At 43.4% G+C, this 16,875-nt stretch overlaps 1 protein-coding gene across 4 annotated transcripts in view; it reads left to right on the top strand.

Annotated features, from left to right (window-relative positions):
* Positions 1–200: 200 nt before the first annotated feature.
* The window catches only part of FGD3 (FYVE, RhoGEF and PH domain containing 3), a 102,497-nt gene continuing 85,822 nt past the window's right edge, over positions 201–16,875 (top strand). Inside the window, exon 1 of one of the 4 annotated variants that reach the window (XM_032120759.1) lies at positions 201–536. In XM_032120759.1, the coding sequence (XP_031976650.1) occupies positions 401–536 (136 nt within the window). In that variant the 5' untranslated portion in view covers positions 201–400. The remainder of the gene's footprint in view (positions 537–16,875) is intronic. The other 3 variants (XM_032120755.1, XR_004242343.1, XM_032120756.1) reach the window with 3 other exon arrangements.

Here is a 16,875-nt window from a genome sequence, read left to right as displayed (position 1 = left end):
TCCCGGAGCCCACCGGTTCACTCGTGGGGAGTGGGATGTGGTCCTCGGTTAGCCCGGGACGGGTCTGGCTCAGCGGGAGCTCCTCGCAGCGCTACCCAGGGGCCACGCAAGCGGCAGGCGCTGCTTGCCCAGGGCCGGGCGGGAAGAGGGCAGGAAAGGGTGTTGTCCCCCTCCCCTTGGCCCCTGCTCCCGGCCCTAGGGAGGGGCCAGCCCCGGCGGGTGCGCCCTTTCCCCACCACCGCCCCCGGGCCGGGAGCAGCACCTGGTCCCCCGGCAGCCGGGGCGGCCCCTCCGGCGTGTCCCGTTGACGCTTGGGCCGGGCCGGGGCGGGGGCGCATCCCGCCTCCTCCTCCGCCGCCTTCAGGGGCGCCGCGTCCCGCTGGCGGCGCCTCATGGCGCGATGCAGCTGCAGTGGGAGGGAGAGGAAACCCACCCCCCTCGCCCGGCGGCCGCCTTTGTAACCGCCCGGCCCAGCTCAGCGCGCAGCGGCTCGGGGAGCGCCGGAGCGCGGCGGCGGGAGCAGATGGAGCCGGAGGGTAAGGCTGCGCCCAGCCCCCTCCTCGCCCCGGTCGCGATTCCAAGGAAGCCCCGCTCTGGCCCGCAAGTTCTCGGTGGAGGCTGCGGCGGCCGCGGGGAGCCGGGCCGGGAGCGGGGCGGCGTAGGGGTCCCGGCGGGCCGCGGGGTCTCTGCGGCGGAGCGGGAGGAGGGTGGTTCCCGGGCCGGCCGCGCTCCAGGTGTGCGGAGCCCCCCGCCGCCGCCTCCCTCCCCTTCTCTGCCCTCCCCTCCCCTCGCCGGCCGGCAGGGGCTGCCCCGCGCGGTCCCGCTGGCTCTGCTGGCGCAAGGGCCCCGCTCCGCCCGCGCCCTCGGCGGGGAGCCCGGGGGTCGGGCCGCCTCGCAGCGGGGAGCCGGGGGCCACTGGAGCGCAGCAGCCCGCATGGACCCGGGGGCGCGCTCAACTAACTTTCTTTCTTTAATTGATTTTTTTTCATTTCGTTCCCTGCCCCCGCGAGCCGCTGGCGCGGTTTTGTTGCAAACCCATCGCCCGCGGGGCCGGCCCGCCCTCCCCAGGCCCGACCCGCAGCGGCGCTGGCTGCGCTCCCCGCGGACGCCCGAGCGCCGGCTGCGGGCTCACCCCGAGCTGCCCTCGCACACACACCCTGGACCCGGCGTCCCTGTGCGGCTCACAATGGCCAGGGAATCCATGTTTGAGTAAATGCACCACCGAGTTGTGTAAATATATTTTTAGTTCTCCTAAAACCACACAAAATCAGTTCTGTTAAACACTCATTTCAGTAAAACTGCTATTTAACTGTATAGATTAAATTTATTTCCTGCCAATACATGTTTAGGTACTTATGAAATGCTGAGGTCTTTTTCCCTCTCTCTCCTTTTTAAATACCTTTTGGAACTGTTAGTACGCTAAACATAAACTATTTCCAGTTGCACACTGGAAATCTCAGAACCATAATGGTCTGTTACATTTAGCTGGCTGTCTCTGTAAAACCAGCATTCTCCTGGAAAAAAAAAAAAAAAAAAAAAGGAAGGGGAAAAATAGAAGCCCAAAAACCCCTTATGTTTAGAAAACTGGCCACATGCATTGTAGCTGTTATTTAAACCTCAGTACCTATGTCACATTTTCCATTCCAAGTATTAAGAGTGGTTTAAGTATGTTACAGGGATATGCTCTACCTTAGTTCCATTGCAAGCTTTAGGGAATTTTAACACAAAGGAAAATAGCTCTGCAACATAAAAGAATCTTGCAGTGCCTGATACGCAGCGGCACCAAGGAGTGGAAGAGACTACTGGCAATTGTTAATGACCAGAATTGGTTTTGTTGAGAGGTATGCAGGATGGAAAGGGGTTATGTGTGGCGATGAATACATTGGTAGAAGTATTCTTGCATTCTTTAGAAGAAGTTTATTCTTCATAGAGAGCTGTTTTTCACAATGCTAGGAAGATGTTTTAGAGTTCATACTCCAACTAGCAGAGCTGTGTTTATAATACCCCCTGAAATAAGCAAGCTGGGTTGTTCCTGATTTAGCTCACTTGTGACCCAGTTCTTTATATTGTACGTGTTCTTACCTTAATAAAGCTAGAGAAAAATGATAAAAATGAGATTGCATTTGAAGGAACTCCTTCTTTTGAAGAAATAAATTCTTATTTTTAAAAACTGGAAGTTTTCTGCCCTGCTTCGTGGGTAGGTAAAGGCTGGATCAACCTAGGAGAGATTATGGTGAATTGCAGAGCTGCTGAAGATCCCCATCTGCCCTGGATCCAGAGATATTCAGGCAACCTGACTTCTGGCACCAACTGAACTTCTTGGGTACCAATCTTCAGTACATTAATTTTTAGAGGCTGGTCCTCCCACATGGGTTGGAGCTTGCAGTAGCTGAAATGCCTATGTTAGCAGCCTCCTGCTCTGTTAGTGAAGAAGCCAGGGTTGTCGTGTTAGTTGCTTGTAGATTGGTGGAATATGTAACCCGCTGTATGTGTATGTTTGTGATTTTCTTGAGTGTGGTTGATGCTCTTCAGTGAGCTTCATTCCTGTTTTCAGAGTCAGGGCACTCAGAGTGTGGTGATCTAAGGGAAATCTGTAGAGCTTGCTTGCTCTTGTGGCGCTGATCTGATGTGCCCTGCTTGCATAGTCCTGGCTGGAATCATTCTTGAATGGAGCTGGAATTGCTGTTGTTCAGTCTCATTTGGTGCAGCTTCTTGCATTTAAATGTATGCCTGGAACTCTTGCTGAAAGGGAAGACAGGACTTTCTCTTTCCAGAGGACCTTTGCCTCTTGCCAAGTGTGCAGATCTAAGGCCTGAAAAGCATCTTCCACGCAGGCAGGGAAGAAAGACGGGGTTGATACTAGGTCGTGCTTTCCTTAAGGAAATCCGGTATGGTGTACTAATGCCACAGAAATACTGACCAACACAATTCTTGGTGTCTCCCCAACTCCCAACATTGGCTGAGGTGATAATGTAGAATGAGGTCAGGACTGCAGAGTGTATTTGTCTTGGAGTATCTCAGAGGTGCAAGAGGGGAATATTATATTCAAAACAATGAAAATAGTAGAATCATAGTGGTGATGGTCCTCATGGCTTTTTGTATGGGATGAGCTTCTCTAGTGTGATCCAGAATGAGGAAGACTGTCTTAGGTCAGTAGTGGTGGAAATGGGATGTTGAAACCTTGAGACACCAGGACGGACAGACTTGGGAAGTCAGAATCCCAGGTGATGATATTTCATCAGTGCATTGTTTGCACTGCAGTGTTTTCAAGGCAGTTTTTGTGGCTGGGTTTTCCAAAGTATTCCAATGATTTTATACTCTGAGGTCCCTGATCAGGTTCAATGTGTTTGGTTTTGAGAAAGCTTTGTTCTCAAACGAGCTATGTGAGATGGAGTGACATGGGCAGTGCTGCCCTCTGAAATGCGACCTAAAGTCCATCCGCTTTCTACTGGTTTTCAACGAAAAATGAACAGCTAACTTCTGCAGGAGGTTTTGGGAACAGCTTTGTCTTCCCATGTGTCTGTAAGCTCAAAGAACACTGAATGTTCCTGACTGAAGCTTGTCTGTACCTGCTGACCAAGCTCAACAATTATGGATGCATGGGGTTTCTTCCAGATTGTCTGGACTGATTTTTTAGGGATCTTGATACGATTATTTGGGATCAATAATGGTCTGTCTGTGGTCAGTGAGTGTGACCCAGTGGTCTGTGTGAGAATTGAAAGGGCAGGGAGTGTACATGCAGCAATGATGTGATTAATGCTTTGATTCCTCTGACTGTGCACCGGTTCCTACTAAAGAGATGAACTTGTGAAATGCTTTTGAGTAAGATTAATTTTCTTCTTCAAGCCATTTGTTAAGATTTACATTTTAATTTTTAAATTTAAATTTTTCATTCACCAAAAGTTCAATTTGAAACTAAAAGAGGTGACTGGTAAAACCTAAGTTTTATATATTTCTAGATCCTAAGTTTAAATATTTCTAGATCCCTGGATACAGATACCGTGTTAGACATTTGAGCCATTGATTATGTAGATGTTGACTTGTTTGAGTAGAGTGAAAAGTGGCAGATTAAAAGCAGTAATAACTACTGTGGTATCCATTTGCGTTGGCATTATCAAATTTTAATGTGAAATTTGATGTTTCACTTGAGAGACTGACTGTGACTTGTGATTCTTACATAATGATGAATATTGATACTCTTTGAAAATATGTCTCTTGTTCCAAATTCTATGAACTAGTGGAAAGTTTCTTTTAGGTAAAAAATAATGTGACTTCATATATTTCTCAGATGTGGAGACAGAGCATACGAGTTAGGCTGAGCTAAGATGGACTTGGGCATGAATGAGAGAGGGAAAATAGGAGGAAGTATTGTTGAACTCCTTTCCATGATTTGACAGCTCTTGAGCCATGCTGCATGCCCAGCACCAGCTCTCAGGGCTCTCATTTGTGTTCTCTGCCAACCTCTTTGGACTCTCCATGGAGAACTGAGCCTAGCACCCCCAAGCACAGGACCCCAGACCTCCAGGGTGCAAATCCACATGAAATTGAAAGTAGATGTCTGCAGCTCAGTGTTGCATTCGCTGCAGCATTTGGGAGGCATTCAAGTCACAGCACGGAACTCTGGCTGGTTTGGAGGTTATGGGTGGTGAAATTTGAGACGCCTTTGTTGGTGGAACAATAGTGAGGTACACTGGAAAGTGCTTCCAGGGGAAATTTTTTTTTCCCCTCCCTCTATTTTCCCCCTCCCATTCCCAGCCACGTCCTAAAAGCAAGGGTTAGTATAACTAGATTTGCATTTTACACTTTGCAGTATCTTAAAACTTTATGGGCCTTTGGTGTTTATTTTCACAGTTTGTGGCTGTTCATTTTATCTGTGCTGCCTGTTGTTAGGAGTTCCTGAGACTACAATGCTGAGTGTTTTCTTTACATGGGTACTGGGCGAGGGCTGTGCCAGCCTGTGCAGAGAAGATGTGCTGGTGTGTGGTGTCTCTGCCTGTGATGCTAATTGGAGTGATAGCCTCATGCTCATCTCCGCTCCCTGCGTGGTGTGGCCATTGCTTTTTCTGGCAGTAGTCACCATATCCTTCTATGAGAAATACCCAGGTCTGCAGTTGTGACCTGGCTTCTCAGGGTTGATGCGTTAAGTGGCATTATTGAAAGCACATTGCCTCTGTGGTCCCTGACCACTACCTCACAAAATGCTGTTCTCCCTGCCTTTTCTTCTGTTTTACTGACTTTTGTTGTGAATTTGTCTTTCTGTGAAAGAGTTTATTGGTTTTACCTGCTTTCTTATGTTCTGGGTTGGACTTTTCTTGTTTTTTGTCCACGATTAAGACCCTTGTGTGAGACAGAAAACCAGTGATTTAACTGCTGTGAGAGGGCTAGGTGAAGAATTGAGGTGGAAGGCTGAGAAGAGGAGGTTGTTGACGTAGCATAATCTCAGTCATCTCTTGCAGGACTCCCTGCAGGATCCTTGAGGGGCTCAGCAAAGTGAGTTCATCAATTCCTCGTCTATGGTCCCTCTATTAACAGAGGGATGAAATTCCTACCTGGAAGCCAGGCTGTTTGAATAACCTTTCGGATATGGGCACGATGTTTTTGTCCCTCAGTCTTTCTTCTCTCCCTCTTAGTGTAATTAATTCTGTGGTTATGAACTCTAAAAACCAACGTCTCTGTCACGGTTAACCATCAGCATAAAAAAGTTGCAGGAGTGTTAATATGGGATTTTTCTCCTTTGTTAAGACACTTGGTACTGCCTGAATGATGTAATGTGCGTTAGTGGTGGGGCTAGTAAATCTGGCTTTACTGTCACATGGCATCCCCAAGACGCTGGTCAGAATGACCGTTGTTGGTCCCTCTCTGTACTCGTGTTGGGCACCAATAGCCTGAGAAAGATATTTTGTGTCTTCAAGAAATATGTCAAGTGTTACCAACTTTTTTGTCTTAATTGCTGGTGGCTTTCTAGAGAGCTCAGAGGTACTAAAGGCAAGAATAACCATTTCTAAATTTTTAAATTTTGCAGGCCTCTAGAGTACATTTAAATGTGTTGGAAGTATCGACAGCTGTTCAGAGGACACTCCTGAGGTTGGGTCAGAAACAGTCATCGAGCAGTGAATATAATCATGTAGAATTAATGCTCTTCAAATCTGTTGCCAGCCATAGGCAAAATGCATGTTTTGGGATGACAGAACCTTCACAGAATTAACAGGGACAGAGCAGACCTCTGGCCATTGCTGTGAGAGGTGAGGAGCTGTGAAGTGTTGTAGGTTCTCATGCATTTCAGCATGGCCACAAGCAATTACCTTACTGGAACTGCATTTTAAAATCCTGAAATGTCCCCTTTTGAAAGATTGTTCTAGTTCTTTATTTCTTCTTTATTTATCTAATTTGATTCTGCTTCTTAGAAATTCTTTTGTGTAATGAATATTCAAGGAGAGAGCGTTGTTATGCTGGACTATTGAATGAATAAATTACACATTGTATTTGCCCTTTTTGTCTCCTCCAGCACTTTGAATAACCTCTGCTGAAGTATGTAGAACCACTGCTTTAAGTGCAGCTACCTTTACGGTTAATGTCGGGTACTCATTGAGCTGGTTAATTAATGTGAATGGCTAAAACACTAACACAGGGTCCAAAGTTGACACAGGTTATATGTCGGCCTGTTATTGGAAGGCCAACCTCTATCCTTGGGATGGAGCATTTGGATACAGCGTATGCAAGCAACAAACACATCTGTACATGGCATCATGGCAATCTGGATGGATGAATTTTTGGAGGATACCAGCCTTGATATTAAAGAATCTAATTTCTAAAAGTCTGAAGAACCCGGTAGTCCCAGTATTTTTTGGAAGACAGGGCGACATCTAAATATCACTTGGATGTCAGAGGTTTCTCCTCTTTATTTTATACTTCTGAAAAACAGGCAGGTGTCTGACTATAATGAAGGAATTTAACATTGGGGTCTAGTTTTCTTAAACTCTTGGCCTCTTTTTGTTCTTTCTTTTTGGGCTTGCAGGATCTGAGCAGAAATTCTCTCTTGGTAACTTAACCCTGAGCAAATATTTACATTCATGGGATTCTTGCTACTTCAGCAATCATTTTGGGCCTTGAGTTTGGAACAGGGTTGAAAGTTAATGTACCAAACACTGGGGCAAGGAATCGTGAAAGGAAGACCAAAGAAGCCTCCAAACATGGGTTTACCATGTTTGATATGAATCACCTGCTAAGTGTAATTTGGTTGTCACTTCCAGAATGAGATTTACAGAGATATTGTGTTTTCTGCCACTGGCCCTATGTGTCTGATGGGGGCTTGTGATTTGAATTTTACCCACAGCTTTAAAATGCTAAATACAAATGTTTGTGTAAAAACTGAAGGGAATGAAGTAGTAGAATAGAAGACTGAGATAGAAAAGAAGGAAAAAGTGAGTACAGTGCAAAAAAACCTGATAGGGGCGTAGGAAGAGATTTTAAAGAGAGAGGGTTTTAAAGTAAAAATTAGTAAGTAATCTGAAATTTGTAAAAGAGGAAACCTGTACAAAATGCTATGGGAGTTTAACCTGTGAGCACTGAAGAAGCAAGGGAAAAGTTCTCTGGGGTAACACTAAGAGAGAGTTGAATAAATACAGTAAAGGAAGGAGTGATCTCTCTGCAGACTAGTGGATTAAAATACCATGAGAGCTCAGCTTCCCGTGGGTTTGGTCTTATTCCTAGATTTTGCTGTTACAATCCAGCATCATGCCCTGTGCTGGCTGCAGTGTTTCTGGGAAAGACAGGGGATGACAGTGTACTTAGTTCTCACACCCTTGGGGGAGAAATATGCAAGGTTCCTCATGGAGGCTCTCAGCAGAGGATGGAGCTTCCTCACACAAACCCACCTCGGCCACACCTTTGGAGATGTGTTTGGAGCCCCCGGGATTTGGTAGCTGTCTGGCCCTTGGGTCAACCACTGCAGCTCCATGCTGTTGCTGGTGAGCTTCCAGGAGGGCAGGGGGGTGCGCACCCACATAGGATAACTGAACACATAACCCAGTGCAACCTGAAGATTGTATTCCCTCTTAAATTTGGTGGGAAAAGGGATTGTGCCCCCACAGGCAAAATTGTGCTGTTGGTTGACATGGTTGTACTGGAGCTGTGGCTCAGCCTACAAAACCTGACAGTGATTAAGGTCCAGCCCCCAGGCTGTAGTAGTGTACAGCTGCGTCTTGGAACTCTTAGGGGTTTGTACTGAAGTAACATATATGGTTTTTCTATTTAAATTTTTTTCCCATTTTTTTCTTTGTTGAGTATCTACAAAGCCCCTGACTGGGGGCAGATGAATTTTGCCTGGAGGAAAATCTCAGCCATTCCAATTTCCTGTTAGAGCCAGGTGTTCCACCTCTGTGAATCACTCTCACTGGCTGTGGGAGTCATTCATGCAGAGTGAAGTTTCCCGTGGAGGAACAAACAGTGCTGCCTGCTGAGGTCTCCCAGATCTGTTTTACTAATTGCTATTGAAATTCTTACAGCCTGTTTCTTGGCTGTAGAAATGCAGAGCCAAATATCAAAGTTGGGGGGAGAAGTCCCCCCCTAATTATTGCGCAGTTCAGAAATGCATTTCTTAAAATTTTTTCATCTTATACAAATACATGCCTTGCTTTGCCATTCCTAATTTATTGGTGGAAGTGCAAGTGTTCACAGCTAGGGGAGAGTAAGATTTCCTCAAAATAGTAAAATAAAAATAATAATTTTAAATAATCCTGACTCATCCATAAAGTGTGGAGTTGCTGGAACTGGGTCTTTGGTTGGAGTTATGGCTGCTTGATCTTGATTGTGGTGCAGTCAAAAAAATTGCTTCACTTGGAATGCAGAACAGATGCTTTTCTTATTCCCTTGAAAGGAGAGTGTTTTTTTGGTATTTCCCAGACCATGCAAGTCCCAAAAGTTATTTTAAAAACTGCTAATCCTCTTCTTAGGACAAAGAAACTGCCGAAGCAAATTTTGAGGATAGGAGAGCTGCTGTGTTACTTGTCCATCTGCTTCGGGGTTCTGGCCACAGACTGAAAACCTTTGTAGCAAATGGTTGAGGAATAGCTGGCAGCAAGAAGTGGTTTTACTATTTCTTTTCTTCCCCCTACACCCAATTCTTTAAAATTTGGATCACGTCTTAAAGCTGGAGGGTTCATCAGCTCACAGAATTCATGGCCTCTACGGAAATTGAAATTTTCTTATGGCTGATAACAGAAATTTCTAGTATATACAGAAACTGTATACAGAGTTGTGCCACAGTTTTACTTGCATGTTTGAAGAGTTAAAATTTTGTATTGTGACAATATACCCGAGGGTGGATGGTCCACCCCACTCCTCTCTGCGAAGTGTTGTATTTTGGGTTTGAGCTGATTCATCCAAAGCTGTAAGGAACTCGCAGGTGAGTTGCCTCCAGCTGCACAGTGCGCACTGTTTTAGTGCTCCCTTTTCTCTCCTCCCTCCTTGCTGGATTAGGTTTCACCATGGAGAATTGAGCAGGATCTTGCTGAATGATTTTTGATGACAGCAGAGCCTCAACAGGATGGTGGTTTCCTCTCTCTTTGAGGGAGGGTCAGAATCACAGGAATCATAGGTGGCACCTGTAATCTGGGAGAGGCTTGGTGAAATGCTCTTAAAAGTCTTAAAGCTTGAGAGCACAGGTTTTAAACTTGGCTGTTTGATTCCCTTACATCTGCTTTTGCACCTACATTGCTTGGGTCTCCCAACCACAAAGGTATTGGCTGCTAAGAGTATATTCCAAATCTGCCAAACACATTAGATTATCCTGTCTCCTGTTTCCTGATCTATTCCATCAGCTTTATTGGATGAACATCCAAACCCCTGTTGAGTCCTGGTCACCTGTTTGTCCTACTTCACAGTGCCTGAGGAACCCTCAAGTACCACTGATATGGCTCAGCATCAACCTACCTTTTTTTTTTTCTCTTACATTTCTCACTGTTCTTGGTCTCTTCCCTCTGACACCTTCCTGTTTTGTGGAAGCTCCAGGATATTCCTGGTGACATCTTTTCCCAAGATGTTTCTGCTGTGACATCTGCTTGGCTGACTAATAAAAATTAATAAACCCTGAGTTACTGCAGTTTGAGCTGAACTTAGACTTGGTCTTCAGATCCTTCTGGAGACCAGATTGCAAAAATGCACATTTTTGTGCATTGCTCTCAGCATTCTAAATCTTCTAGTTTTACATCCAAAACATAGAGGTTTAGATAGATTGTGTTTGTGGAGTTAGGATAACTCTGTAATTGTGCTACTGTTTCCCTGATTTTTTATTTTACTTAATTTAATCCCCATCCCCCACTGAATTTATAGTCCTCTGTCTTGTGATGGAAGAAGCGATCTTATGTATTAAATGAGGCTTTTGAGCATGTAATCTCTTGGTGTAGCTTGAAGAATTCTGGGTGTGGCAATATGATAACAAAATCCATCATCGTTGTCATTCCTTAGAACCATGCATCCCACAGGGAGTCCTTCAGGCACCTACTGAGGAGGCTCTTGGCACTAAAAGCTGATTTTTTATTTCACCAGGTAGTGGGGAAAATAAGATGAGACTTCACTTAATATCCATTTGACTAGTAAATCAATATATTGATCTATTTTTTGAAATGCATTGAAGATGTTTAAATGACATGTGCCTTAGTTTCTAAAAGTACTGCAGAATCATCATTTGCAGTAAAGCCCTTAAAAGACTTTTTTATGAAATAAAATTGGTTTTTCTTTTTAAAATGGTAAGAGTTTTCAAATAGAGCACAGTTATAAAAGGAGGAGTAGTCCAAACGTGATTCTGTAACTTCCCTTTTGGTTTTGTTTGTTAATTTTTTTAAGACTTGAAAATCAGATGGTAGTTTAAGGATTTTTTAAGATGATGCTGGGGATTGCAGTGGGGTGCCCTTGCTGAGAAGGGTTGTGGCAGACCTTCAAATCCAAATCCTTATTTTTCAGTCTGGTGTAGTGATGATGACTGTCATTTATTTCGCTTAGAAGCAGAGCATGCTTTTCAGCAACTTTGGTGTTAAAAGACATGGCCCAAAGAAATTTTACAGTTTTCCCCCTGATGATTCTGCTGCCAGATAGATATATTGGAGGGAGGTCACACTTCCAGGGATTAACACAGGCTGGAGCAAGATAAAGCCTTGTCTGAACAGAGCAGGCAGTGCTTTGCCTTGGTATTGCGTCTTGGATGTCTTCTAATGTCAGTGGGTAACCAGTACAGGACTAGAGCTGATCAGCCAGATTGCATGCCCAGAGATTCCCAGAGAAAGGCAGTCTGTTGGAAAAATGCTTATCCAAAAGGGAGCTCGAACTGGAAATATGGTGGTAACATTCAAGTTACTGTTGGATTTCTAATCAGAGTTCTGCTTAAAATGATGCTTCTTAATTATGTGTATTTGTAGGTGGTGTTACAGCTGGGTAATAGACTTATGGAAGTGTGTCTATTGAATGAATGTGTAAATAATGTCCAGAATAAAAGAAATGCAATTAACAAGACTTTTCTTCAGAAGGACCACATTTATTGAATAGGTTTGTCTTTTCCATGTTAGCAGCCTGGTCTAGTGGAAAGTGTCCCTGTCCATGGCGGGGGGCGTTGGAATGTGGTGGTCTTTAAGGTCCCTTCCAATGAAAACCATCTGTGATTCTATAATTCTATGAATATGCAGAAACTGGATGTAGATTGTTACACTTCCTTGTTTTGGCTCTGACTTGGAGTGGGTTTGGTTTTCAGTGATGAAAATGTGTTGCGTTATCTTAAGCTGACTCTTCAGCTGATGCTGAATTTGTCCCCACTCCCTGCACCCAGCTGGCCTATTCAAGATGTGGTATACAGTCTTCATTTCAGCTTGCTGGTATTGATTAAATTATAGTGTCCAATTTTTTTTCTCTTCCTTTTGAAATACATTAAATGCATTTTTAAGAGCTGAATGTCACAATTGCAGGATTTTAGCTACTTTATTTAAACAAAAAACCCACAAAAACTGGAAGTCTGCATTTTTTCTACATTGTTATTTTTATGTTTATTTAATGGCAGTCATGATAAAGGCTGATTTATGCAGGATTTGAAGTGTAGCTCAGCTGTGGATTTCTACAGCAGTTTACAGATAGCTTAGAAATGTTTGTAGAGGCTAGATAGTGACAGTGTTTGCTTCTGTTGTCAGGCTGAAATACGTAGCATATTCAGTAAAGATATTGACATCTCTGGTCTCTTTCTTGGAGTTGACCTAGATAGGTCAGCGTTGCTGCTCTCTGTCAGTCCCACCCGTTACATCTGTTCTCGGTGTAGTCTGAATACAAGGACTAAAACGGAACTAAATGCATTTTCAAGTTTTGTTGATTACTGATATTAAATCTAATGTGGTTTTTGGCTTGGGTTTTGTCTTGTAGGTTTGAAATTTTTTTTTTTTGAACTAATTGATTTTTGAGAGAAATCAGGAGTATGACTTCCTTCCTTCCAGTCCGTTTTTCAGTGTTGACAATTGTCTTCTAAATGTTAGGTCTAAGCTGACAGACCCACACTCCATCAGGCAGACTTGCTTCTGAATACATTCCCAGCACACTAACTATTCCAGAAAGTTAATGCAAACACCTTCAGTTTCTTCCTTCCTTCAACTTCTGTCATACTGACCATGTAAAAAGAACTATTTGCATTTAGATTTGATTAGTTTCCCTGTGCTAGTCTCCAAATTAAGAGCACTCTTTAAGCTCTCTTCTGGTAAAGCAACTTGCAGATATTTAGCACCTGCTTTTTTGGGGCTGTCCATGTAAACTCATCTGAGGTCTGGCCAGCATGGCTAAGAGCCTTCTGGCTGGGAAGATACCAAAATCTTTGTTACAAGTACTGTTTTGGGGGTGGTTTTCTTGTTTATGTTGGAGGGTTCTGTGGGGTTTTTTTTGAGGGGAGGGATGTTGTGGTTGGTTTTGTTTGATTTGTTTGTTTTTTTTGTTGTTGTTGGTTGGTTGGTTCGGTTATTTTGTTTGTTTGGTTCGGTTATTTTGTTTATTTGGGATTTTTTTGGGTGTGTTTGGTTTTTAAGAAGACCTTCAAAAATAACATCAGGTGTTATATACATGCTGGAATAGCTTCATCCCAGTGGAGGCAAACAGCAGATCCTTTGCAATATGAGCTCAGCTTTAGTTCACATTATACATTATTGGATCCTTGCATGGAAAAGGAGCATTATCTTCTGAGTTCAGGTAGGCTAACCCACTATTAAAAGTGGGCTTGCAGTGTTTGTAAATGTGGGCACACCATTGTTTTATATATGTAGTCAGGATTATGATTATTATTTTTTTTTATATATGTAGTCAGGATTATTATTATTATTTATATATGTAGTCAGGATTATTATTATGTTTTCTGCTCTTTGTACAGTCATGATTAATTTCATGGTGTCATGGTTTTGGAATGGTGCTCCCCAGTTTAGCGTTCCCCTCAAGACTCTCCGAACCATGCTCCACTCGCTCTCTCCCCCATGGCAGCTGGATAGGAGAATTGGAGGCAAAACAGATAAAGATCATGAGCTGAGATAAGATCAATTTACTGAAAACAGCAATGAGGTAAGAAAATTAACAATAAAGGCAACAATAATAATACTGAATGAACAGGAAAGAGGCCAATGATTCACAGGTGAGTGCTAATCACCATGCAGGACCCTCGACAATACCTGACCACACCATGCTATGCCACCTGGAAGGGACCCTTTCCCCATCCTGGAAAATGATGTGAAGTGGTATGGAATAACCTCTGGATTCTGCAGCAAAAATTAACCCCTTCCTGGCTGGAACCAGGACACATGATTCTGTTGGGATGACACTTCAGAAATAAGCACTGATACTCGAGTTTTTAGTGCTGTAGTCAGCTGGCAATACTAAGCAGATCCAGTACAGCAGAGGAAAATACTGACCAGTGTTTTGTTAGGGGGAAAAAAATATTCTCCTGGGTTCATAGGTGTTCAGTATATTCCTTTGCAGTTAGATCCAGCTTTGTAAGAAAATGGGTATTTATTTTCCCCAGATTTAGGTCCCAAGTATGGTCAGAGATCTGAACCAAATGTAGAGTTCCCTACACATCATGTCATGAGTGTTCTCCATATTCAAGTTCTGGGTAATCTCCTTAGATTGTCTTTAATGTATTTGAGAATGCAGATTGTAAGGTAATTTGACTTTAAGATCTGGGGTGCTTTACAGTTAAGGATTGTCTTCAACATGTCAATATCATTAGGGAAAAAGCCCAGGCTATTTTAAATAGTTTTTCTATTATCTTTTCCACTCTCTAATTATGGGCTTGATAGGAGTTTTAATGTTTATGTGGCATGAAAGACTTTTGTCTCTAAGAGCAGGAAATGGCAGAAAAAAAAAAAGTTTACCTCCTGTTACACTCCTCTGTTCCAATGGGAAAATAAAAGTAGGAACAAAACTTTTTTTTTTCCCCCCTTCATTTTCCTCTTTGTCAGATGGGGATGCATTTGTTACAGTGGAAATTGATTGAAGAAGTTCCTTTTGTGCTTCAGCTTGTGAAGTACATGGGTCCATCTGGAAGGACTAGATTTCTTTCAGTTGGAGATTAGGGAAAATTGCAGCAGTCAAAGCTATCTGTCATTCTTGAGGTAAATATGTTTTCTGATCAGCAGCTCAGGTGGTTACATGAGGGCAGGGGAAAAATGGGATGCTGAAAAGTGGGGTAATTTGGGTTCTGCCAAAGAAAGGAGCTTTGCAATGGTCTTATTCATTGGGGAATAGTCTAAACTGTTGGTTCTGCAGCAGTTCTGGGGGTCCTACAGGCAGTCCCAGTGGTAACAGAGGCTGTCTTGGCACCTTATAATGGCTGATCAAGTCTGAGAGAAGAAAATCGTTTTCTGCATTTCTGAGCTGTTCACCAGTGCTCTGCTGGTGTTACAGGAAACTCCTAACTGCTAATATTGTCAAGAATGTTCCCCTGCCCCCCCTCCCCCGTTGCAAACTTGAGTTGCTACTGTGCTGGCAGCCAGAAGTCCTGGCACCAACACTAAAGGCAAAACTAGAATGATGTGTGTTTAAGGAATCTGTAAGATGTAAGTCAGGAAAAGATTTCTTTAGCTGGAAGCTGGTGTCATGGTGGAGTTACATCTTTTTGTATTGAATAAAGTGGCATTTGATTTAGTCCTCAGAAGACCACAGATCTGCCTCACTGGAAAAAGTGGATGTTGTAGGAAAATCAAGATACAGCCCTGCTAATTCTCGTAAATCTCTCAGCTTCTTTCCATGCTCCTAAACACAGGGTTTGCAATCCCTAATGGGGCATGAGGACTCCTCACTGAAGTGGCTTTACTTGGCACTGCAGTAAGACATTCTGGTGCCTCGAGCTGTAACACAACTTAATTTTGGCACTGTTGCTGCCCTGCAGTTTGTGGAGGAGGGCTCCTCTTATTATATGTGCAGAGTTTGGAGCTTTTTATTCTGCTAGGACTAATAGCAAGACCATATCTTTACCTTGGAGCACCAGTGGTAAATGCATGGTGTATTGCAGTGTATTGATTTTTTTAATATATGTATAACTGTATTAACCTCTTTAGTTACCTAGAATATTTTTAGATTTCACCCGAAACAACTGGGCATGGAACTAGGAAGTTGCTGAGAGGTAAGGTGCTACTCTATAGTGTTCTGGCTTTCTCTGCAGTTAGGTAGACCATGTTTTGCACTTGGTTGCTTGATGGTTTCTAATCAGGAGAATCAGAAACTTGACCTGTTTCAAGTACTGACTTACACTGTATAATTGAAACAGCTGAACTTTTAGATGTTAATATACAGTGCTTACACTTTGACTGAATCAGCCACCTATGAATTGAGCTTTGAGGTAATGCTTTTTGGTCTTTGTCGTCTCAGTTGGACCTCTGACAGCAATTGAGAAAGTCAAGAAGAAGATTGGCTTTGTTTCCTCTGATCTCCTGAAGCTTTTTGTCTTTTCCATACTTCATCTTGGTCAGTTGAGGACTTTATTTGGAGTCTGTAAAAAAGAGGATTAGGTCGTTTGAACTGTCTGGAAAACCCTGCTGGACTTGGTTCAGCTTTAAGGCTGCCCAAAATCTTGGGCTGGATCTAGGCTAGCGTGTTACTAGCAAGACACTCTTTGCATGAAGAACTGGTGGTGTTCTGGATAACCTCTAAGGTTTCAGCTTGATCCGGAGTGCATAGACACTGCATGGTCTCCCTTGCAGCCAGATAGATCTGCTCTCATTTGTAGCATTGGCATTTATTAGTGGCAACTGTGACTTGGGATGCAGAGATAAGCAGTCTCTTACAAACCCTTTCTCAGTGGGTGCTGCCTGTTAGAAATTCCCGCTGTGAAGTCTGCTCTCACTTTCTCCTGGATAGACTGGACTTTGTGGTTGCCTTCTCTCCTGTGTCAGGTTTGGGGGAAGACTGGATTTGGCTTTTAAGGGAAGAGTATAAATAGTTCTTCGAGTATTTCTGTTTCTGATTCAGGAGTGGGAAGCAGTTATAGTTGATGTTGGGCACACCATAGTTTTATATATGTAGTCAGGATTATTATAAACAGTGACAAGTTTTCTGCTCTTTGTATGGTCATGATTAGTTTCGTGGTGTCATGGTTTGGGAATGGTGCTCCCCAGTTTGGCGTTCCCATCAAGACTCTCCAAACCATGCTCCACTCGCTCTCTCCCCCATGGCAGCTGGATAGGAGAATTGGAGGCAAAACAGATAAAGATCATGAGTTGAGATAAGATTAATTTACTGAAAACAGCAATGAGGTAAATGTTCCGCTTAGGATGTATTCTTAGTTTTTCATATTTAGTGGTAGATTTTGCTTATGTAAAATGTTTACTTTCAGGTTAAAAATACCAAAGAAAGGAAAAATAGCTTGTATTT

This window comes from Corvus moneduloides, chromosome 11 (genome assembly GCF_009650955.1).
Source record: "Corvus moneduloides isolate bCorMon1 chromosome 11, bCorMon1.pri, whole genome shotgun sequence".
Taxonomy (NCBI): domain Eukaryota; kingdom Metazoa; phylum Chordata; class Aves; order Passeriformes; family Corvidae; genus Corvus; species Corvus moneduloides.
Note: the sequence above shows the minus strand (reverse complement) of the source record. Positions and strands in the feature narration are given on the sequence as shown.